The sequence below is a fragment of the Thamnophis sirtalis genome, unplaced genomic scaffold (genome assembly GCF_051295495.1).
Source record: "Thamnophis sirtalis isolate CommonGarterSnake01/CBP01778 unplaced genomic scaffold, rThaSir2_p1.2 scaffold_3, whole genome shotgun sequence".
Taxonomy (NCBI): Eukaryota; Metazoa; Chordata; class Lepidosauria; order Squamata; family Natricidae; genus Thamnophis; species Thamnophis sirtalis.
In genome coordinates this window covers 177,457,767-177,482,178 of record NW_028261383.1, presented here as the reverse complement: position 1 = coordinate 177,482,178, position 24,412 = coordinate 177,457,767, and the positions used below count along the sequence as shown (strand labels likewise).

Below are 24,412 nucleotides of genomic sequence, written 5' to 3'. Positions count from 1 at the left end.
CTAATTTCAGTACAACAGCAGCTTCAGGCTTCTGAAAATAGGCCATTAAAAAAAGAATAAAACAGGATTTCCTTCAAAATAACTCCTGATCAAATGTTTCAGAAGACCACACAGTAAACCAGGCTGAGAAGTGCACCAATTAAGACTGCAACTAATGGGTAGCTGGTACCAATTAACCAACTAATCAGTTAAATAAAAACACAAGAATGTACAGATGGTTGGTACCAGAAGGGATATTGGTCTCTTGGCAAGGAAAAAGATATAAAATAGAGAATATAGAAGAAGCGCAAAAATTTTACGAAAAATACTTTACAAGGGAAGAAGATCAAGGAAGTAAAGAGGACCTAGAAAGTAGAAGTCAAGAAGAAGAAACAGCAGAAGGCAAAGAAAGAAACAGGAAAGAAGGACAGAAGCAAGAGAGAGAGAGAGAGCAGAAAGGGAAGGCGCGAGAGGGAAAACTCAGATACAAACCAGAAGTAATAAAAAACACCCCATCTAAAGATGGACCAGGAAATAACAATTATCTCAGTAAACTTGAATGGATTGAACGCACCAAAGAAAAGAGCGCAGATGTTTAACAAACTTAGGAAACTGAAGGCAGCATAACCGGCATACAGGAAGTGCACATTGAAAGGGAACATTAATTTACTGGAAAACAAAAAATTAGGGAAATTATATATGGCACTGGCAGATAAAAAAAAAGAGGGATAGCAACCTATATAAAGGAAAACATAAACTCCAAAGAAGTCGACTCTGATAAAGAAGGCAGGATTCTAATTATTGAATTAGAGACAACAGAAAAACCGATATTAATAGTGATATATGCACCAAATCAGAAACAAGAGGAATTCTATAGGAAATTACACAAAATAAATGAATTAGAATATGAAAATATTTGCTTAATTGGGGATTATAATGCAATAATGGATAAAGAGATGGACTATGAAAGTAAAAGAAATAATAAGCTAAAAAAAATCATTACCTAAATCCTTTTTTGAGATGGCAATGGAATATAAACTACATGATATTTGGAGAGAAAGGCACAAAACATGAAAGCAATATATCTTTTATTCGAACCCCCACCAGTCCTTATTGAGAATTGACATGGCCTGGATATCATCTGGACTATGTAATCAATTAGAGGAAATTGAAATTGAAACAAACGAGTGGGCCGATCATAACCCAATAAAATTAAGATGGAAAGGCTAAAAAAGAAGAAAAAGATGGATGATGAACTCAAATATCGTAGACGAAATAGAATACACTCAAATGCTGGAGAAAGAATTAAAACTATTTTTTAGAATAAATAAAAAAGAAGACCCCTGAATTCAAAATCTCTAGGACACCAGGAAAGCATACATAAGAGGCTTCACAATCGCTTACGTTGCGAGAAAAATCAGAAAACAAAAAGAGCAACAAGAACGTATGCAAAAAGAACTTAGGGAAGCCGAAGCCGAATTACAGAAAGACCCAAAGAATAAAATTTAAAAAAAAAGAGAGCTGGTAAAACATAAGATTAACTTAATAACTCAAAAAGAATTAGCACAGAAAATTAAAGCGGCCAAACAAAATTACTTCGAACAAGCCAACAAATCTGGATGATGGCTGGCATACAGATTGAAAAATGAAAGAGAAAAAAGGATGATATACCAATTAGAAGATGATGAGGAAACTAGATAGAGTTAAAGAATAAAAGAATCTTGACTTTAGAAGGCCATGATCTGCAAGCAGGTTGGCATACGTTCTTTTGGGATGATAAAAATAAAACGCACAAATACTTTCAAAAATATCTAATTAGAAATGTGTTATTGCAAAACTGACTCAAAATATTTAAAAAACCCATTATGTGAAAATCCTGAATTGGCTATCCCCGACAGAAAGAAAACACACCCAAATTTTACAGATATGAATAAAGTGTTAAGATACAGAGACTTAATTAATGGCCAGGGAAATTTAAAAACAATTGAAGAATTGGCAGAATAAAACATGAAAGTTGACTGGCTAACCTACTTGCAAATCAAAACTAAACACAATAATGATACTAAATTATATGGCATCGAAATGGAACCATACGAATTAGATAATCCAAACCTCTGAAAAAAGATGATAGGGAGAATATATAAATTTCTCCTGGAGTATGAAATGGACGAAGAAATTGTGAAAGAACAAATGGTAAAATGGGCACAGAATTTTGGTTACAATATTGAATTAGATAAATGGGAAAAAATTTGGGAGAGAAATTTAAAAATGACATTATCGGTTGCATACAAGGAAAACCAGTACAAAATGTTTTACAGATGACACCTGGCACCACTAAGGTTAGCAAAAATCTCAGCAAACACCTCCCCAAAATGTTGGAAATGTGAATCAACACACAGAACATATTATCACGTATAGTGGACGTGTGAGGAGGCTAAAAAGTATTGGAAAAGTTTTTAAAATTGGCTAGAGTCAATAACAGGAGTCAAAATAGATTGGAAACCAGAAGTTTTTCTACTAGGAATAATGACTGTGAAATATAAAAAAGAAATCCAGTATTTAATTTTACACATAATTACGGTGGCAAGGATTGCCTTCGCTCAGAAATGGAAAAATACATTAATGCCAAGCGAAGATGAAATAATAAGAAAGGATATGGACTGTGCCGAAATGGGCAAATTAACAAAAGAAATCTGCCTGCCTCCTTCTCATTCCCATCTTGTTCCAGAGTTTGGCAATGCTGCCAGCTGTGGCTTTCCCACGTGGGGTGGGCGGGGGTGGTCCCAGTGAAAGGGAAGCCACACAGGCTGCAGTGCTGGGCCTTTTTGGCCTTCCCGGCCCCCAGAAGCCTTCTGCCTCCCTCCCCCCCTTTCCCCTGCATCCAGTAGCTCTCTACTTTACCTTCCCCTTCCAGCTTATGCCCTGTGCTCAGCTGAACGGTGAAGGCCAGCGAGTGGGTGGGGCCTTGTGGGCAGGGCAGACACGCGCTGGCCGGATTAATGGCTTCAGTGGGCCATATCCGGCCCACGGGCCATAGTTTGAGGAACCATGAGCTAGACAGCTGCTGAACTGGGCTTCCCACAGGTGATATCAGCATCAAAATGAATAGTTCTGCGAGAAAATTTGTTTTGCCTAAGCATTTTAGAGCTAATGGTTTGGGCAATGACATATACAATTTGGCATGGTCTCTCAAAATAAGTATTGGTCTTGTGTTACGTTTGTTTTTAGGTCACTACTGACAAATTGCATACCTCGCAGGAAACAAGAAGCCTGGTCTTGTGAGAAGATTTGTTAGCAACGTCATGATGGGTAAGGAAGAAAGAAGTTACAAGGCATGTTTCAAAACTCTTGTGTTTCTTAGGATAATTAGGCTAATCCAGATTATTATGGAATTATTTGGATAGCAGAGATAATAGTAGTGAGTTTTGATGTTTAGCACTTTTAATCTGGTTAGTATCTCAGATTTCTAGATTTTATGAAAGTGATTTTATTCCTCTTAATCGTAACTGGCTGAGGCACTCAATATGTAATCCTCAATGGAATTACATCTACATGGAGGAAAATACGCAGTGAAGTACCCCAAGGTTCTGTTTTACCCCCAGTAGTCTTCAACATCTTCATAAACAATTTAGATGAGGGGCTAGAAGGGAAAGTCATCAAATTTGCCGATGACACCAAGCTGGGGGAAACAGCCAGCTCTTTGGAATATAGGCTCAAAATCCAGAAGGATCTTCATAGACTTGAACACTGGGATCTACCGTATTTTTGGGAGTATAAGACGCACCAAGGTTTTGAAGAGGCAAATTAAAAAAAAAAGTTTTTGCACTCTGCAAACCTCCCCAAAATGGCCAGTTTTTCACGAAAATGGGCCCGTGTTTTGTCAAAAAAATTGCATGCGTAGCCTTTAGAGGAGGCTTAGAGTGCTCCTGGGAGCTGGTGGGGGAGGCAAAATTGAGCAAAAAATGGCCCATTTTTTACTGATTTCTGCCCTCCCCAGCCCCCAGGAGCTCTCTGAAAGCCTCCCGAAGGCTATGCATGGCTATTTTGGTGAAGGGGGGGGGGGCTTCGTGAGGCAAAAAAAATGCTGTATTCAGTGTATAAGACGCAGCCAGATTTTCAGCCTCTCTTTTGAGGGAAAAAGGTGCCTCTTATACTCCAAAAAATACATTACCTAATAAAATACAATTCAGTGAGGAGAGAAATAAAGTCCTGCACTTAAGCAGGAAAAACCATACATGCTGTAGGTACAGAATAAGGGCTACCTGGCTCCAGAGTAGTAACTGTGAGAGGGATTTAGGTGTCCTAGTGGATCACTGTTTAAGTATGAAGTACCAATGTGCTGCAGCTGCCAAAAAAGCCATTCAGGCTTGGGGTGCATCAACAGAGGGATAGCATTAAGATCAGAGGAAGTGATAGTGTAAGGATTGCCTCTCCTAACGTAAGAAAGTGAAGACTCTTGAAACTGAGTATTTCAAAAGGAACCTTTTATTAAGTAGAAAGGAAACCATTAACTTCAAAGCAACATCTTAGGCAATGCAAGTAGAATTAAAGCAGTAGAGACCCCTCCCATTAGTTAGAATGCAGAGTTTAGCCAATACACAGATGTTTCCTATATCAACTGCCCTGAGAGCCAAATAAACATACATTCCCATGGCCATCATAAACATTCCCCCAAAAGGTGAGGAGATCTCAAGGCACTTTGGTGCCAGGAAACCAGTTGTAAAATATCAGTTGTCCCAGGCACTGCTAATAAATCGACTCCAAGGCCCCCCTCCTCCCAATTGAATGGCAGTACCACTTTTAGGGACCTGGCATGCTGCCGTCCTTAGAAAAAGGAGGGATCCACCTGTGAAAAGATAGGGGGAAAAATTCCATCATAGTATTTTAACAAGGTTTGTCAGGATATTGGGAGTGATTTTTTTTCCAGTAAGTTAGGGGCCCTAACCTGGTGTTTAACTACCCATTCATTTTGGGATGAGGGTAGATGCTTGGATTTTCCTCCCTTCCTGGAGTCAAGGATTTCCTTGATTTCAAAGTGTTGTCCACCTCCTATCCTGATGGGAACAGGTGGGGTAGGTGCAGGTGGTCTGAGTGGTGAGATTACCTCTCCTTTGAATAAACTAATGGGAAATACTGGGTGGACTTGCCTGAGAGTCTTTGGAAGGAGTAGAGTAGTGGAGTAGTTCTACTGTTGCTGCATTGATGACTCTAGTGATAGGGAAAGGTCCAATGAAATTTGGCCCTAATTTCTTTGATGGTTGCAGTGACTTCAGGAATTTTGTAGATAAGTATACTCTGTCTCCAACATGGAAAGGTTTGGGTTCCATTCTTTTCTTGTCATCTTGAATTTTAAAAGCCGCTCTAGTTTCCTCTAAAGCCAATCTAACTACTGGCCATGTGTTTCATAAAGTGTCTGTCCATTCTTTAAGTGAGGGGATAGTGGGCTCCTCTGTGGGTAGTTCAGGCATGGGGCTGAAATCCTGGCCTGTTGCTACCCTAAAAGGGGTAAAACCAGTGCTTGAGTGTACAGAGTTATTGAATGCCATTTCTGCAAAAAGTAAAAGTCTAGTCCAGTTATTCTTTTGAAACTTAATAAAACATCTTAGATATTGTTCTAATACAGAGCTAGATCTTTAATAATTCCTGTTAGTCTGGGCGTGGTATGACAAGTTCAACCGCTGGGCGGTGCCAAATTTAAAAATGCCCTCCAAAATTTTGAGGTGAATTGGACCCCCTCTGACAGAGATGGTTCTCTGCAGGGCTCCATGAAGATGATAAATGTTTATCAGGAATAACCTGGCTAGACTTTTGGCAGTTGGGATTGTTTGGCAAGGTATAAAGTGTGCCTGTTTTGAAAACAGGTCTGTTACGACCGAAATGACAGAATTCTCCACACTTTCTGGCAGTTCTACAATAAAGTCCATAGAAATCTCTCTCTCTCCAGGGTGCTGAAGGTTCAGCTACCTTCTGTAAGAGTCCTGGGATTTTCCCTTGATGTCTTTTAGCTGCTGCACAAATAGGGCAGCTAATTACATAGCTCTCTATGTCCTTTTATAGTGATGGCCACCAAAATTGTCTTTTAATTAGATGTAAAGTTTTCACAAAACTAAAGTGTCCAGCTAATCTTGAGTCATGGCGCCTTGCCATTGTGCAGTCTTGGCTTGCTGGAACATACAACTTCCCTCCCACCCAAGCTAAGTTATCTTTCACCAGGCAGCTGGATTTGTGGCTCAAAAAACATTCATTGGTGGTCAAAGCTTGTTTAAAACTTTGAGTGGTGTCATTGTCCATCAATGTTTCTTGTTTTGCCTGGGATGTGGTGAATACTTTCGCAGCTAGCTGATTGTTTTGTACTATGGGTTTCATTAGGTCTGGCTTTGTGCTATTGTATTGCAGTTTTCTGGATAGTGCGTCTGCCAGACACCCCACCCCCCCACCCCAGGAGATATCTGAGTGTAAATTCAAACCGTTTAAAGTACTGAGCCCATCGTACTTGTTTTGGGGAGAGTTTCATTGGGGCCTTTAAGGTTTCTAAATTTTTATGATCCGTCCAGACTTCAAAAGGGATCTTACTTCCCTCTAGGAAATGTCTCCAGGTTAAAAGGGCCCATCGAACTGCATAAGCCTCTTTCTCCCAAATGGCCCACCTTTGCTCAGATTCATTCAATTTTTGGATGTGTAAGTGCATGGTTGTAATTGGTCTTTCTCATTTTTCTGAAGCAGCACCGCCCCTATAGCCACATCGCTGGCATCTCCTTGTATGACGAACGGTTTCTCTGTGTCCAGGTGCTTTAGGATTGGCCCTGCTGAAAACAGCCGGTTAAGTTTTTCAAATGCCGCTTGGCATTCCATTGTCCAGTTCAAAGGCTGCTTCGGTTTTGGGTTACCCTCCCCCTTCGTTTTTAAAAGCTTGGTGATGGGGAGAGCAATCTGGGCGAAAGCGGAGATAAACTGGCGGTAAAAGTAGGCGAACCCCAGGAAGCCTTGTAACTGTTTACATGTTCTGGGTGGTTCCAAATCAAGTACCGACTGCACTTTTAAAGAGTACATTTCTATGCCCTGGTGTGAAATGCGGAACCCTAAATAATTGATTTTTGGGGGGTGGAATTCACATTTAGAGAGTTTAGCGTAAAGTTTTGCAGAGCAGAGTTTGTTCAGAACAGCCCGGACTAGTTTTACATGTTCTGCTTTGGTCTTTGTATATAACAAAATGTCATCTAAATAAACCAAGACCCTCTTATGCAAATGCTCATGTAGCACTTCATGTATTAATTGCATAAACGCTGCAGGGGGCCCTTGTAGCCCAAATGGGAGCACTTTGAATTGGTAGCATCCAAGAGGGGTCTTAAATGCCATTTTCCATTCGTCCCCCGCTTTAATTCTGATGCGGTAATAAGCCTCCCTTAAATCCAGCTTTGAAATTTTTTCCCTTTAATGAGGTGTGCTAGCATGTCTTTCATAAGGGTGAGTAGGTACATGTACAGTGATAGTAAAATACATAAATTTTCTTTTTTGATTTAAAATGTACAATTCAATTTGAATGAAGTATAGGATTGTGGAAGAAACGCACGAAATGTATTTGTAACCAATCGACAGATGATTCTTTTTTTGTGTTTTTGTTTAATTAAAATAATAATAAAAAAAATTCAAAAAAAAATGATAAAGGATCTGGAGCCGAAATCATATGATGAATGGTTAAGGGAGCTGGGTATATTTAGCCTATACCTTTAGAGAAGGTTTAAGGGGGACATGATAATTGTCTTCCAGTAGTTGAGGACTGTCACAGGGAAGACAGGATTGACTTATTTTCCAAAGCACCTGAGGGCAGGGCCAGAAATATTGGGCAGAAGTTTGTTAAAAACCCAACTTAGAAATAAGGATAAATTTTCTGACACAGAGAATAATCAGTCAATGGAATAGCTTGCCTCCCAGAGTTATGGCTGCTTATCACTGGATGACCATTTGATTAGAGCCGGACTAGAAGGCCCGTGATTCCAGCCCTGTGGTTCTATCAGGCTGTGTTCTCTTTTTTGCAGAGACGGAAAAGCTGCTGACCCCAGTGAATAGTTACGGATCTCATGATAGGAATTTGAGGCCAGCCTTAGGATCTGCTGCCTTTCACCCAGAGGAGGAAGAATTCCGGAGGTGTCTCAAATATTACTTCATGAGCCCCTGTGACAAGTTTCGTGCCAAAGGTCGGAAGCCATTTAAATTGGTGCTTCAAGTCATCAAGATCCTCATAGTCACCATTCAGGTGGGTAAGAAAACGAAAACTTGGAGCAAAGTCCCAAATGGCTTTTTTTTTTTAAAAAATCAATCTTATCACATTTTATCCTGAGCCGTTTTTACTTTTCCGTGAGAGGACCAGGCATCTCTCCTGCAGCCACGGACTGGGCTTCCTTTGGCCTCCTAAGGGTGCAGAGGACATGGCTGATGATGCTGTGAACTTACTTTCCAGATGGATCACATTTTTGGCAATTTTTAAGGTTTTTAAGGAACGGCTCCGTGGCTGAGATGCTGAGCTTGTTAATCGGAAAGGTTGGCAGTTAAGCGGTTCAAATCCCTAGTGCCATGTAATGGAGTGAGCTCCCGTTACTTGTGCCAGCTTCTGCCAACCTAGCAGTTCGAAAGCATGTACAAATGGAAGTAGAAAAATAGGGACCACCTTGGTGGGAAGGTAACAGTGCTCTGTCCTCCCTCGGTATTTAGTCATGCTGGCCACTTGACCATGGAGACGTCTTTGGACAATGCTGGCTCTTCGGCTTTGAAACGCCCCCTGGAGTCGGGATCGACTAGCACATATATGCGAGGGGAACTTTATCTTTAAGGTTTTGTGATTTTGTGATTTTCTCCATTTTGATTTGCCTTCTCTTCTACAGCTCATTCTCTTTGGGCTCAGCAATCAGATGGTGGTAACATTCAAAGAGGAGAACACTATTACATTTAAGCATCTCTTCCTGAAGAACTATGCAGATGGATCAGATGACATCCATGCGGTTTACACACAAGCAGACGTCTATGACCATATCTTCCATGCGGTGGAAAATGTGAGGTTCAAATGCAGTAGAAGGGAGACAGGGCAATATGGATGATCTGGAATTAACCGGCCTCATTTTGGTGATGGTAATTTCCCCCTACAGTATTTGGCAATTCCAAGCGAGACAATTGGACGCTATGCCTATGTTCACCCAAACAATGCTAACCAATCAGCCCTCATGCTCTGCCAGCAATATTACCGCAAGGGAAGAATTGACCCAGCCAATGATACTTTCAACATTGATCCCAAGGTCATCACAGGTAAGCAAATGTCTTCCCTGAACTTTAGCTCTCGTATCCACTCTTCAGTCTTGGATATGGAAATGGCCGTTTCCCTTGCGATCTTCAAGTGGGGTCATTCTGAAGAGGTTCTTGCTATGAGACATTTTCTATCTTATAAGCAAAGAGAGGGTCTTTCCTTGAATTGCATCTAGACTCTGGGATACACACTCTTAGGAGAGAGATGTGGCTCCTACCCACCTTTTAATTTTATTGTCAATTGATTTCAGTGTTAAATTTTGTTAGCTAAATTGAATGCTAATCTAAATAAAAAGATGAGGTGCAAATTAGATGAATAATATAAAATAAATGGTTTTCCTTCTTGTTTCCTTCTTAAAACAATATTTTATTATGCTGTAATACGATGCAACTTCTCTGTAAAACCAGGAAGCTTCTCTAGCAGCCTTTACTTTCCTGGGTTCCACCCTTGTCTCAGGTTTCCCAACCTCTTTACTCATTTTGACTTGTGGTAGAAAATAAGGGAAGCTGTCTTTTCTCTTGCCATTTTTATAGGTATGTTTTCTATGTAGTGTGTCTTCTATTATAAAATGAAGAATAAAGTTTGGTGCAGTGGTGGGTTCCGGATCCCATTACAACAAGTAGTTTGGTGCAATGGGGCCGGGCGTCTACCACATGCACGCGTGCAGCATGCATGCACAGTGCGCGCATGCATACTTCGTGCGACGTTCTAGCTGCTTGGCGGAGCGTCGCACAGGCACCAGACACTCCATGCACATGTGTGTAAGCCCCGATCGGCTCAAATACAGGTAAGGAGGGCGGGCGGGTGGGCCCTCGGGAGCACGGTACCGGAATGGTACTTGGTGCTCCCAGCAGGCACCAGTATGCCCGTACTGGGGTGTACTGGTTGTATCCCACCACTGGTTTGGTGGCACAACTCCAATTTGATATGCAGAAATAGAACTGATACTACTAGCTCCTCCCATTCTCATCCAAATGTGGAAGGATCTAAAGCATGAGACAATGTCTCCTTTTTATACAGAATGCCTTGGTGTGGATCCCCCAGAGAAGATCCCTCCTCCATCTGATCTCAGAGGGAAACATCCAGATCTAGCATTGGACCGCAGCTACAAAAACTTTACTCTTAAGTTTTACAAGTAAATGGTTATATTTTATTGGTATTTGTAACAGCTCTTTAGGGTTGACAAACCCCTTAATTTTACGCTCTAACTGTTGCTTTGGAGGGATATTGCACTAATCTTTGCAAACCTGAAGATTCCAGCTAAATCTTTCTGTGCATATGGTGCAGGTATTCCTTTTTATATTCATTACTGCTTTGAACCAAAATAATTTGATTTCTATAACTTCATATCTACAGTCACGTGAAAAAGAAAGTACACCCTCTTTGAGTTCAATAGTTTTATGTACCGGGACGTAGTAAAAATCATCAGGTCCTCAGCGGTTCTTGAAAAGTAAATACAACCTCAGATGAACAATAACACATGACGTATTACACCATAACATCATTTACTTTACAATAAGAAAACCAAAACAAAGAATATCAGATTATGTCCTGATACATAAAAACATAGAACTCAAAGAAGGGGCACTTTCTTTTTCACATGACTGTAGATAACTCTCTGTCTATGTCTGTCTGTCTGTCTGTCATATTTGAAGAATGCAATTATTGTCTCATATTTTGTACAGTTTCAATTGTTGAGATCTAGTCGTTTTTCTCATTCTGTTATATTTGTGTACTTGGGAGATGTTGTGGAAGATTATGATGCAGATAACTCTCCACATCTTGTTTCTGGCAGGCTCATTAATGTCACAATTGACTTCAAGCTAAAAGCCATCAACATCCAAACAATAATCAACAATGAAATTCCAGACTGCTACACTTTTTCTATAACAGTGAGTAGCCAAGTGCCCCCATCTCTGCTGCTCAACTCATGTTCACGGATTCCCCCGTTCACATTCTAGGTATGGCAGTAGAGCTGAAGATGCTGCTTTCATTCTTTTCTTCTCTTCCTTTTGTCCCTAGATTACGTTTGACAATAAAGCACACAGCGGCAGAGTGAAGATCCGTTTGGATAACAAAGTCGACATTCAGGAATGCAAAAACCCAAGTGTCTCTGGCAAAGGTAACAGGGGGTTACAGGGGGAGGAGGAACTCGGCACAAAATATAAGCTTGTTTCCTAAGGGACATTGCACTCAACTGCATACTTGGGTAATAAATATAAAACTATATATAAGTTAGAAGTGCTTCATTTCTGGACATACTTGTGGATGCTTCGCTTTCTAAAAGGAAATTATTAAAGATATTTCTGGTTGCTTGCTCAGTACGCTAAATTCCCCCATTGAAGCCGATGGTTTGGACTGTCACTCATTCATTGAATTGTGGCTCGTATTACAGCATTTATTACTCGACGTATTGTTTGCAGCAGTTGCTCTGAATAAGGTGATAATTCCATCAATTTCATATGCAATGCACGAATAAATACTTTCGTTAGTGCTCCGCTTCATGGTCTGATCCTAGTGTGCAGAGACAATATGTGTTAATTATTTCTAAATATTCATCATGCATTTGCCATTAGTTATTATTTCTAATTTTTTTAAATAATTTTTCTTTATTTTTAAAACAAACAAAAACAAAACAACACATACAAAAAACTTTCCTCAATTTCATCAAGCGTGTCGTTTGGTTACAAACTTTTGTGCATCAGTTTTTACAATTAGAAATAAGATCACTGGTATCCATCAAACATAACTAAATACATCACTATCATTGACATTATGTGTTCAGGTTAGCATTAATATTAATCATCCATAGAGAATACAATACTTATAATGTGGCATATTCAACTCCAGAAATAGTTTTCCATTGTTAATCCAAGTAGTTATTGAATATTTCAATTCATATATGTATCAATTATTCATTACATCATCATTAGTCCATTTAACATATAAAAATCTTTCCAGTATAACATGATCACTACTTACAATTATACATAGCGTTCAAATCATCCCATTCTTATACATTAAATACATTATTGTCCTTTATATATCATACGATCAAGCACTCTATTTCATAGCAAAAAACTTTCATAACAATGACTATAACTTTCTGGTAGTACATAAACAATTCCATTTCCAAGTTTTTTTGTCTAACCATTGGTAAAACAAATCCCATACCTTATAAAATTGCTCATCCTCCTGTTCTCTAATTTCAAATGTAAGTTTACTCATTTCAGCACATTCCATTATTTTCCAAATAGATTCCTCCTGTGTTTGTACTTTCTCATTTTTCCATTTTTTTGCAAATACAATTTAGTAGCTGTTAAGACATTTGCAATCAAATATTTCAAGTCTTTATTGTATGTTTCTGGTATGCTTCCCAATAAGAAAAGTTCTGGTTTTAAGTCTATGTGTTTATGTATCATTTTCTCCAACCACATGTGGATTTTAGTCCAATATCTTTTAGCTTCAGTACAAGTCCACCACATGTGGTAGTATGAGCCCGGCGTCTGATGACATTTCCAGCATTTTTCAGATTTGTTCTTAGACATTCTTGCTGTTCTCGTTGGGGATAAGTGCCACCTGTAAAACATCTTACACAAATTCTCTTTATATGCAATTGACATTGTCATTTTATAGTTTTGAGACCACGGTTTTTGGCATTTCTGTAGGTCAATCCCATGCCCAAAATTCCCCCCCCAAGCTAACATAGTTTCTTTAACTTGTTCTTCCTGTAGCTTCACCTCTAATAGGTAGCCATAAAGTTTTTTAATTACTTTTTCATCAGTACCTGTTAAAATTTGATCTAGTTCAGTCATTTTATCATAAAAGCCCTCCATTTTTCGATCTTCGTTGTATCTAGAATGTATTTGCACATATGAATACCAATTAATTTCAATTCCTTTCTGTTTCAAGTCTTGAATGGATTTAAGTTCACCCTTTGTATTTAATAGTTCAGCATATCTAACTGTATATTATTGAGTATGAAAAGGCTTCAATGGTTGATATCCAGACTGGAATTTTTAAATAATGTAATTTCTTAACCTCCTCTCAGTTTAATAACAAAGCCTCTCTTATATAATGTCTTCTAAAGCAACCATGTGCTTTGGTTCCCTTATACCATAAGAATGCATGCCATCCCAGCAGCAAGTCGTGACTTTCTAAGTTCAAAAGCCTAACATTTCTTAACATTATCCATTCCTTAATCCACATCAGACTTGTTGCCTGGTAATATAGCTCCCAGTTGGGTAAGCCTAGCCCTCCTCTTGTTTTAGCGTCTTGCAACACTTTAAGTTTTATTCTTGCTTTTCCCCCCTGCCATATAAATTTCAGCACCATTATATTTAGATCTTCAAAATAGTCTTTCCCCAACCTAATTGGGATTGTCTGGAACAAGTATAAGATTCTAGGTAAATGTTCATTTTAATTGTTGAGATTCTCCCAAACATTGATAATTGTAGATTTCCCCATTTCATCAAGTCCGTTGCAATTTGTTGCTTCAATCTAAAATAGCTATCCTCTTTTAGAGTACTACATCTAGGTGTTAAAGAAATCCCCAAATATTTCACCTTGTTCATAACTTGCATCTCCAAGATTTCCGCCAATTCTTCTTTTTGTTTTGATGGTATGTTTTTTGTCTTTGTTTTATCTTTATTTATTTTCAAGCCTGCTACTTTTCCATACTCCTCATTTTTTTCTATCAATTTAGGTGCAGATTCAAGTGGCTCCCTGAGAATAAAAACTAAATCATCTGCAAACACTTGCAACTTATATTCTTCTTTTTTAATAGTTATTCCCTTTATTTCTTCCTCTTCTCTGATCCTTCTATTTAAGGCTTCTAGCGTTAAGACAAAAAACGGGCAGCCTTGTCTCGTACCTCTCTTTATTTCAATAGGGTCTGTCAATTCTCCATTTATCATTATCTTAGCTGTTTGCTTGTGATATACCGTTTGTATAGCTTGAATAAAATTCTTACCAAAGTTCATTTGTTCCATTTGTTGTATCATGAATCGCCAGTTCACATTATCTAAAGCCTTCTGCGCATCAAGAAACATCAAAGCCATTTGCTTTTCAGAATGAGCCTCATAGTATTCCAAGGTGTCCAAAACTATTCTTATGTTATCCTTAATTTGTCTCTTTGGTAAAAAAAAAAAACATTTTGATCTGGGTGGATAGCAATAGCAATAGCAATAGCAGTAGACTTATATACCGCTTCATAGGCCTTTCAGGCCTCTCTAAGCGGTTTACAGAGAGTCAGCATATTGCCCCCAACAACAATCCGGGTCCTCATTTTACCCACCTCGGAAGGATGGAAGGCTGAGTCAACCCTGAGCCGGTGAGATTTGAACCGCTGACCTGCTGATCTAGCAGTAGCCTGCAGTGCTGCATTTAACCACTGCGCCACCTTGGCTCTAAATGGGATAAACCCATTTAGATATTTTTTAAGACTCTCTGCCAGTATAGATGCAAATAACTTATAGTCTGAGTTTAGCAAGGAGATTGGCCTGTAGTTCTTAATTTGCGTAAGGTCTGCCTCTTCTTTAGGTAGCAATGTGATATGTGCTTCTAACCATGAATTTGGTATTTTACTTTCAACCATGACTTCATTCATGACTGCATTGTGTGGGAAAAGCACATCTTCCTTCCCCTCTACCACTTTTTGTAAAGGGATGATTGAAAGCATCCTGTCATGTTGCATTATTGGGTGTTTTGGAGGCATTACCGTATTAATGGAGATGACTTTTATTTCTTCCTCCATGCCATTGGCTTATAGGTTTAATTCAGTGGTTCTCAACCCGTGGCTCGGGACCCCTTTGGGGGTCGAACAACCCTTTCACAGGGGTCACCTAAGACCATTGAAAAACACATACTTTCAAAAAAATATGGAAAACATAAAATAATTTTATGGTTGTGGGTCACCACAATACACTGGTTTAGTTGATCTAGTCACTTTTTAGCTCCCTCTGCTCCTTGCTGGCTCTTAATGATTGCTGAGATCAAGAAATACTTGCAAACTGAACAAATGCTTTCAGGGGGAAAATCAGTCAACAAAAAGGTTGACCCCTCAGTCTCTGATCCTGTTTACTGATCAGCATACTAATGTCATCCTGGATGGCCCGGCCAAGCAGCTTCATGCAGATTTTGAGTAGAGTGAAATGGGGATAAAATGGAATCCTCTGGGATAGACAATGATTAAGTCTTCCAGCATTATCTTTTGGACATGGCTTAGTAAAAGATGCAGAACCACAATCAAGCAGTTCCCTTTTGGGTTAGGTCCTTCTGGCAATCCAGAAGAGTACTATGATTGATAAAACTTGAAAGCTGCTAAAAAGTCCAAAAGGGAACTAGCAGGGCTCTCCTCTCTACATTTAATTCATGGTGTAAAGTCACACACACTAAGCCCTCCACAGCTGTTTCAGTTCCATGTCCTGGACGAAAGCCTGATTGAAATGGAAATCTGAGTCTGTGCTATAATTGGGGAGATTTCCTGAGTGGAGGTAGAGGGTTTTTTGCAATAAAGTCTTATTGCTTCATGACTTGGAAGAACACATCCCTCTGCCAGTGGGCATCATACTAAGTCAGACCTTTTTATGGCTGAACCCAGTAGTTTCCATTTTTGGAGAACAAAACAATATATTTCTTAATGTCTTTAGTCAATTTTGCTAGTCTAACCTTTCAGGTAAGACTGTTGTCCATGTACATTTCCACTATTATCCATGCTCTCTTTTGGTTAAGCAACTGCATCCCTTGGTTTAAAATTTTAAAAAACCCTTAAAATCTCGTGTGGTTTATTCCACCTGCCATTTTGGTATTACTGATGCTACATCTTTGCTCTTTCCTGCCCACTTCCGTCAAGCCTATTTGGATGACATTCCTGTAAGAAGGAATGTTCTCTGTTCTGTGCTCTGTAGCGTCCTGCTTCATTGCATATACCTAACTTTGCCTTGTTTTCTTTTTTGCAGGAGACAACCGTTTCCGGATGTTCTTTGATGTGGTGGTGATCCTTATCTGTGTCCTATCTTTCATATTGTGTTCCCGCTCAATTATCAGGGGGCTTCGACTGCAGCATGTGAGCATTGCTAAAAAGGGGGCATCCTTTTCCTTACAGATTTCTCCGTATTTTTCTAAGCAGGAGGGGAAAGGGGCCTTTTTTGTGCTGAACAGCTGCAAAAATTCAAAATTTCCATGAAGGTGGGAGGTGAAGCTGGCACATTTCTTAAAGTATATTGCTTGCATACCTAGAATTGTTTCCTATGTATAACTGGAGTCCAGTACCCTGGTTGTGGTTCTTTCTGATCTGATTTACTTCGGCATTTCCTCTTCTTCCTTTGCTCCTGCCTTTAATTTTTGAAATGCAGAAACAGAATTTGAGGATTACGTTAACATTTACAAAGTGAGGAGACCGAGCCACAAGTCAACGTAGTTTTTCTCCCTCAAACTGGGGAGAGAGAAGCCAGGAGAGAGTGGTTGCTCCTTCCTTCCGGTCGGAGACTCTGCATCTTCCTTGGCCGTGACTCCTTTGCCTGGAGACTCCTTCCCACGTCTGCTCGGTCTTTGATCGGGGAAGGCAACCTTTTCAGAGAGATCTTCACTCCAGAGCTTCAGAGATCGGGGACGGGAGAAGTTTGAATTGTGCGCCTAGCGGCCAATAGGCTAGCAGCTGTGCTGCGATCGGATTCTCCAGGGCCGCTTACTGGCCAGCTTCTAGGGATGGTTTCGTGCATCTCCATAGTTCCATGGGTGCATATGCCCTTCCTCCTCTGCCGCTCTTACCAGCCGTAGTCAGGAAGATGGTACAGGAACAGGCGGCGGTGCTATTAGTGGCCCTTTCTTGGCTCAGGAGGGCATCGTTTGCGGATCTGGTGGGTCCATCAGTAGTCTGCCCGTGGAGAATACTTCGGGGGCGGATATCTCTCAGTTAGGGGGCCCTGGTCCGTCTGGAGCCTCAGTGGCTCTAGGTGGCTGTGTAGCATTTGAAAGGAGGGCCAGGATCCAGGGTAAGCTCTCTCTACTAGAGTCACCAGGACCATTCAGGCCTCCAGGAGGCAGAGTCCACCCTGCCAAGGAAGATGGCAGGCTCAGTCTCCGACCGGAAGGAAGGAAGAAGCAACCACCCACCTCTGGCTTCTCTCTCCCCGTTGGAAGAGAAACAGCGTCCAGGTAGGACCAACGCTCGATTTAGGAAGGAGAAGTTATTTGCAAAAGAGGAAAAATATTTTAAAAGATAAAAAATTAAAAGATTTGCCTGTATTAGTCAAGAATGTTATAGGTGGTCCTCGATTTATGACTGGTCACTTACTGCTACCTGGATTCAGAGTTCTGATAACTATCCCCATAGTCTCATGACTGCATGTTGGGCCCTCCCAACCAGCCCTCGTTTATGGGTGTTTGCAGCATCCCATGGCCCAATGACTTTATGACAAAAATTAGCATGTACGGCAAAAAACAGCCTTTACTTCCAGTTTTCAGCAAACAATTGATTTGTGTAATGATCACTTAACAACTGCCACAAAATATTGTAAAATTGAGTCAATCCTATGGGTAACCACATTTACAACAGTCTCAACTGTGATGGGCAGCCTCCATTACAGTCATAAATTGAAGACTACCTATATAAAAAATGTTACGTGGAACAGGTGCAAAATTAATGCAGGTTTTCTTGCTAAAGCAGTTGACATGTAATGCCCAGAGTTTACAAATGTTCAAATAGAAATAGAACATACCAGTAATAGAAGAATTAAGTTAGCTGCTTTTATAATGCATAGAAATGTGCAAAGTGCCGTATTTTTTGGACTATAAGATGCACTTTCTCCCCCCCCCCCCCAAAAAAAAGTGGATGGAAAAGTCTGTGCGTCTTATAGACCAAATACAGCCCTGTTTTTTGCCTCCCAACCACCCCACCCCACTTCCCGCATGTCCCGATTTCGCCAACAACGGGCCTGTTTTTGGCAAAAACAGGATGTGTGAAGGGTTGGGAGGCCTGCAGAGTGCTCCTTGGAGTGGAGAGGGCAAAAATGGGGTGCGTGGGGGATTTGGGAAGCCAAAAACGGGCCTGTTTTTTGCAAAAATGGGAAGCGCATACAGTTTTAGAGGCCTGCCGAGTGCTCCTGGGGGCCGGGGAAGACAAACACAGGATGCACGGAGGCGAAAAACTATTTTTTTTTCCTTGTTTTCCTCTTCGAAATCTCGGTGCGTCTTATACTCCAGTGTGCTATAGTCCAAAAAATGGGGTGTTTTTAATTTGATCTATTTCAGGCTCAGACATTTCGTATGTGCAAATCAGTGCTGGAATACCTTCAGTGAAACTGAAAGATCTTTTGTACACTCCTTTCTTCAACATTGAGTTTTTACTGTCATCTTAACTTTTTCCAGGACTGCCTTTGGTTGAGCATTTTTTTGCTAGGTGATACTGAGTGATTAGCATTAGAAACATGGTGATGTTTGAAGGGAAATGGTTCAAATAATGAATCAGTCCTCCTTCTGGCCCTGACTTAGGGGAGATGAATAATTTGGCAAGTCCCAAGTCTTTGAAACTAAGCTAATCTTCTTCCAAACTGAATTCTATTCCCCTTGCCCTCTTGCCTCGACACAGGGGAAGGAGATAGAACCGTGCAGAAAGGCCGGGTCATAGGCTGACAGAGTTTGTGTTTTGAGGATAGGCTACCTGTTCATAATGGTCCTTTTCCCCATACAGGAGTTCAGCCAGTTCTTTCAGCAACGCTACAGCCAAAATATCTGCCTCTCTGACCGCATGGAATTTCTTAATGGCTGGTACCTTTTGCTAGTGGTGAGCGACATCCTTACAGTGTCTGGCACAATAATGAAAATTGGGATAGAGTCCAAGGTAAGCAGGTCCTGGGCTTCAGTGCTTGGAACATCCCGGGTTTGGATGCTAAGCAGAGCTGCGAACAGCCTGCTCCGATCCCTCCTCCTGCAGCATCTCTGCATACGGTGCCCTTTGCTTGCAGAACTTTGCTGACTATGATGTCTGTGGCATCCTTCTGGGCACCTCCACCCTCTTGGTCTGGGTTGGAGTCATGCGCTACTTGAGTTTCTTTCAAAAATACAATGTAAGTGGAAGACATTTTTCTTTCTTTTTCCAGTGCATCCCCCAGGTTAGTGGTGGTAAAAGAAAGAGCCAGCAAAGAACATAAGGAAATCCTTATGTTTTTTTAAATCAACGTTGGGCTCCTCAAAGTATTAAAACTGCTCCTAGGATCAAACCCTACCTCAGCCACGTTTCCAGGGCTGTCAGGGCCTCAGTTTGGGTCACATCTGGCTTGATGAAAAGTTCCAGATCTCAGACTGCCTTTTCTTCCTGTCTTCTAGATCCTCATTGTTACTATGCGGGTGGCTCTTCCCAACGTCATCCGCTTCTGTTGCTGTGTGGCAGTGATCTACCTGGGCTACTGCTTCTGTGGATGGATCGTCCTGGGCCCCTATCATGTCAAGGTAGGAGGAAAGCCCAAGCGTGGACACCAGAGGCAGAAGAGAACCATCGGTTAAACTGCTGTTGTGGTGCAAATCACGTAATGACATGCATGTTCCTTAGAAGAGGATGCAACTGCTTTTATTTGGAAGACAGAAGCTGCGGAGGGATCAAGGTTTCTGAAGCCTCTGAGCTGTGGATGGATCTCTAATGTATTCCTCCCCCTTCCGTCCCAATGCCTTTCCCAGAGCAGTTGTGGGAGCTTCACAGGAGTAGAGAGAGGAGGAAGTCTTTGCTGGCAGATGTTATTCTGCCTGTGACATATATCACAACTGCAGGAACCCCTTTTACACACTTGTTTTGCTTTTGCTGGATTGTGGTGTCCAGATTTGGGGCGTCTTTTATCGATCTTTGCCTATTCTTTTGGTTTCAGTTCCGCTCCCTCTCAATGGTGTCTGAGTGTCTCTTCTCTCTCATCAATGGGGATGACATGTTTGTGACCTTTGCCAGCATGCAGCAGAGCAGCTACCTGGTGTGGCTTTTCAGTCAGTTGTACCTGTACACCTTCATCAGCCTCTTCATCTACATGGTGCTCAGCCTCTTCATTGCTCTCATCACCGGATCCTATGAGACGATCAAGGTTAGTCTCCTTAGAGGTTGCCGGTCCTATGGAAAGGAAAAGGTTTTCCCTCTCCAGTCACGCCCAGCTCTAGGGAGCAAAGCTCATCTCCGTTTCCTAGCCAAGGGAGCCAGTGTTCTAGTTTCCCTGGTCAAGTGGCCAGCATGACTACACGCCAGGGTGCATAGAATACCTTCCTGCCAAAGTGGCACCTGCTCATATTTTCATGCTTTTAAATTGCTAGGTGGGCAGGAGCTGTGGCAAGTAACGGGAGCTCACCTCATGTGCGACACTTGGGTCTCAAACCTGGGCTGTCGGCTTCCCAGCTATTGCGCACCTTGCTAGTATACATGATGGAATTAAGCAGCTTTGCCCTGAATCCTGCAATGGCATCTTGTAGGCTTCCTTATCACAAATATGCGATAAGCCCTAGCAGATATTCTTTTTATTCTTTTTCTAACTTTCCTACCTTAGCCAGAGGGGTGGTATGAATACCTATAGTTCCAGAAATGCCCTAACTGCAGAGACTGTAATCAAGGTGATGCATATGAACACTAACAGCTTATTATGGGATGTGGGGGTGCTTTTGAGAGGCAGGCGGAAGAGCTGCTGACTAGGCAACCGTCAGATAAGATGCTTTTGAGCCTGGCAGAATGAATGAGGGCGCGGCAAATATCTCAGAAGGGATCTCCCCATGTTTCTTGAACATTAAAAGGGAGGGGAAGATGATATACTTTCAGACCTTACAATAAAGAGAGACCTAGTATCCATTGTTTTGTTTCTTATCTGCACTAACTCTCAAGGCCACAGCTTGGCCAGCACAGTGACAATAGCTTGTTTCTCTTTTCAGCATCAGTGTGAGGGGGAAGCATCTGTCACTCAGCTCCAGGCCTACATAGCCGAATGCAAAGACAGCCCTGAATCTGGCATGTTCCGCAAGGAAAAAAGCTCTTCGTGTTCTATTTTCTGCTGCTGTGAACGGTAGGGTCTGTAAGATGGGTACGGTGCCTGCCTTCGTTACTATCAGTTTAGGACTGGGTAATTGGGATTGCACAGCACTGTACTTATTCCAACAAATCCAGCACTGAGTGACTCTTCCAGCCATGCAGTGGTTCACCTTAGGACCCTGGAGTGCAAGCAGTGCTGGGGAGCTGGACGCATGTTGCGTTCTTCACTGGGAGGAGAACAGAGTTTAATAGCCGTCTTGTTTCACTCACAGAAGCCCGATGCAGGAGAATGTGTTGGTGGTGAACTGAGAGCTTCATGGTAACGAAGGGGACTGTTTTGCTGCTTCCTGATGGACTGTCTGGGAGACAAAGTGTCTGGAAGAGGACTACAAATAAGCGAACAGTGGTCTTTAACAGCAGGGTTTGCGATACGAGAGGTTGCAGTGTGAGCCCTGTGTCTGTTCCCTACAGAGCTGTTGCAATAGTCCTCTGATTAAGAAGATTCCAGGGGAGAAGGAGGAAGGATACTTTTTAAAATAACCATCGCATGGCTGCATTAGACTTTATTGAAATCACTACAGTAGATCCCACCTTTCTCAGGTTGGGTGAAACGAGAAGGTTTTCAAAGTATTACCACGAGAAACAAACAACTTTTTTAAAAAAAAACTTTATTTTAGAAGAAGAAAAAGGAATAGTAAAAAGGACATGGCAGGAATAATCAAGGCAAAACCTTTGTATTACTTCTGAGATCCTTAAGTCACCCAGGCTTCCACTGGGTATTTTGGTGGATCCGTTTGCCTCAGAAAGAACTGACCCAGTGGCATTATTCTTCAAGCAACATCCAAAGGAGTGAGCATCTCTCTAACATGAAATATTCTCATCGGATTGGTACCTGGCAGGTTCAGAATGCTCTAGAATGAACTGAAATTAATGAGTGGGCCTGGGAGGGGCAAGTACAGCTGCTTAAAAACACAGAGCAAGACTTTTCCTGTTTAAAAGTGATACATGAATTTCCATCTTACCGGTGTTCTGCTGGTCTCTGTAGTATTTCCAGGTGTGTGTCATCTGTAGTGACCATTGCTTGTTTACTGACTGACATTCTTCTGACCTTGCTCGTTATGGAGATCAGAATTTGAACTGAAAACTCTCCTCGCTGTAATGCCAAAGTGCCCCAGTGGCCCATCATTGCCCGGAATTCTCTCTGGTCTAGTTCTGATCCCTCCTCCGGTGACAGTCAAGGCCGGTCTCACCTGATAAAGTTGCTTTGAGCAGATAATCTTACAGATTTTATCATTTTATCTTCAACTTTACAAAATAGCTCCTGATCCAAAAGATTAAAAGCATTGGGGAATTTTTATCTTCAGAAGCAGAAATTTAGAAATTGCCCTGTTGGACTTTTATTACAGGGAGGGATTAATTCCATCCCCCCACCTCTGTATGTTCTTGTCTGTTAAATAACAAGTTAGTTTTAAAAGATCAAGCGACCCAAATAATGTTAAATAAGGGCAGTTGTTTTAAAGCAGTAATGTAATACAACTGTAACAAAGAATACAATATTAATCTGAATTTTTCCTGTTAGTATAATTTATGAAGTACAGTTCTGGATTATAAGCATCAGTTATTTATAGCTAACAGTATTATTCTAATAAATAATTATGAGAAAAACATGAAGAAGGAAAACAATTTATTCTGGGTTTTCATCCTGAATACTATGAAAATTGTCAATACTGCAGCACTGTAATCTGTCAAGCATCCCTCCTTCAGCAACCAGGAAAGAAACCACTTAACTCCATTTGTAGAATCAAGAGTATTTTTACTGGTTATGAAAAGATAGCAGTGAAGTAAAGCAAGGTCTGAGTCAGAAAAGCATGACATCATACATATCAAACATCTGCCCGACCCCTTCCCCCCAACAACCCCCACCCCAATGCCCAATCTGCAAATCCCTTAGGTGTCATGTGGGTGCATCTCCAAGAAGCATCATCAGGTTGGTATGCAGGACGGTTGGCCTTCACCAACTCCAAACAGAAAAAAAAACTCCCTTTTTAATTAACCTCCTGTACCAATTATTTCCCATCCCAAATACCATCCCCCCCCCCCGTTTCTATGGCAGCTGAAGGCAAGTAGCGAAGCAGATATAAAAATATACATCTGTATATTTAATATCAAAAACCTAGCAATTGCAAAAGACCAGTTGGTTTTACAATGTCTATCCTGAAGTCAATTCTTTATCCTATCCCAAACTCTATCCTGAGTCTATCTTGAAAATTGTGAATGAATATATTTATGCAGGGCTTTTCTTCTGCAAGAAAAGAGTCCTGACTCCTGGGGTTTTTTCTTATCTGGCAACTCCATTATTTGTGGTTGAAAGTACAAGCAATGAAAGGTGCCTACAGCTTCTGTTGTTTGATTCGCAACAAAAAGTATGTGTCACACAAGGGAGTGGGCGGCATACAAATTTTATTCAATTTCAATTACTTGCACAATGTATTGTATGTGGGAAGTGGCTTGTTTTTACCTGGAATTTTGCATGTTTTGTTTGTATGTGCAACATACTTTCCCCAGGATGCATTGGGGGAGGTTTATGGTATATATATTTGTATATACATTAGATACAATCGAGTTTGCTTGTCCATATGCCTTCTAGTAAGTACTCTAGTGTTTGAATGGTACAAACACATGAAAAGGCATTTGAGATTCTGAAAAGTGCTCTCTGAGCTTGGTTGTTTTCTCACAAACATTTTATTATCCAAACTAGATAAAATCGGTTCTAGTCTAGTACTTACTACCACTGATGGTGTTACCTAATTTGAATAAGATGTCTTCAAGAAAACAAGCTCAGAGAAGGACCCCTCATTTCAACCTTGAGCTACAAATATTCTTCTTTGTTGTCTCTTTTTTTACTCTCTAACCAGAGTTAGTTTGGTGTAGTAGTGGACCTCAGGCTAGAAACCGAGATGTGATTCTAGCCCTGCCTTGGGTGAAAAACAGCTGGGTGACCTTGGGCAGATCACACTCTCTGAACCCTCTGAAGCAGGCAGTGACAAACCATTTCCGAAAAGCCTTTGCCAAGAATATTGCAGGGCCTAGTTCAGATAATCTCCAGGAATCGACACTGAAGGCACCAAATAAAAGTTACTATCTGA

The 24,412-nt window shown here is 41.0% G+C and overlaps 1 protein-coding gene across 1 annotated transcript; it reads left to right on the top strand.

Annotated features, from left to right (window-relative positions):
• The first annotated feature begins 3,284 nt into the window (after positions 1 to 3,284).
• Positions 3,285 to 22,933, top strand: MCOLN1 (mucolipin TRP cation channel 1). Its single transcript, XM_087708296.1, has 14 exons — positions 3,285 to 3,288; positions 8,016 to 8,233; positions 8,859 to 9,026; positions 9,120 to 9,276; positions 10,295 to 10,409; positions 11,070 to 11,166; positions 11,297 to 11,396; positions 16,234 to 16,340; positions 18,966 to 19,115; positions 19,240 to 19,341; positions 19,601 to 19,723; positions 20,134 to 20,340; positions 21,170 to 21,300; positions 21,539 to 22,933. Exons 1-14 carry the CDS (start codon positions 3,285 to 3,287, stop codon positions 21,573 to 21,575), a joined length of 1,716 nt encoding a protein of 571 aa, XP_087564422.1. The 3' UTR covers positions 21,576 to 22,933.
• The last annotated feature ends 1,479 nt before the right edge of the window (positions 22,934 to 24,412 follow it).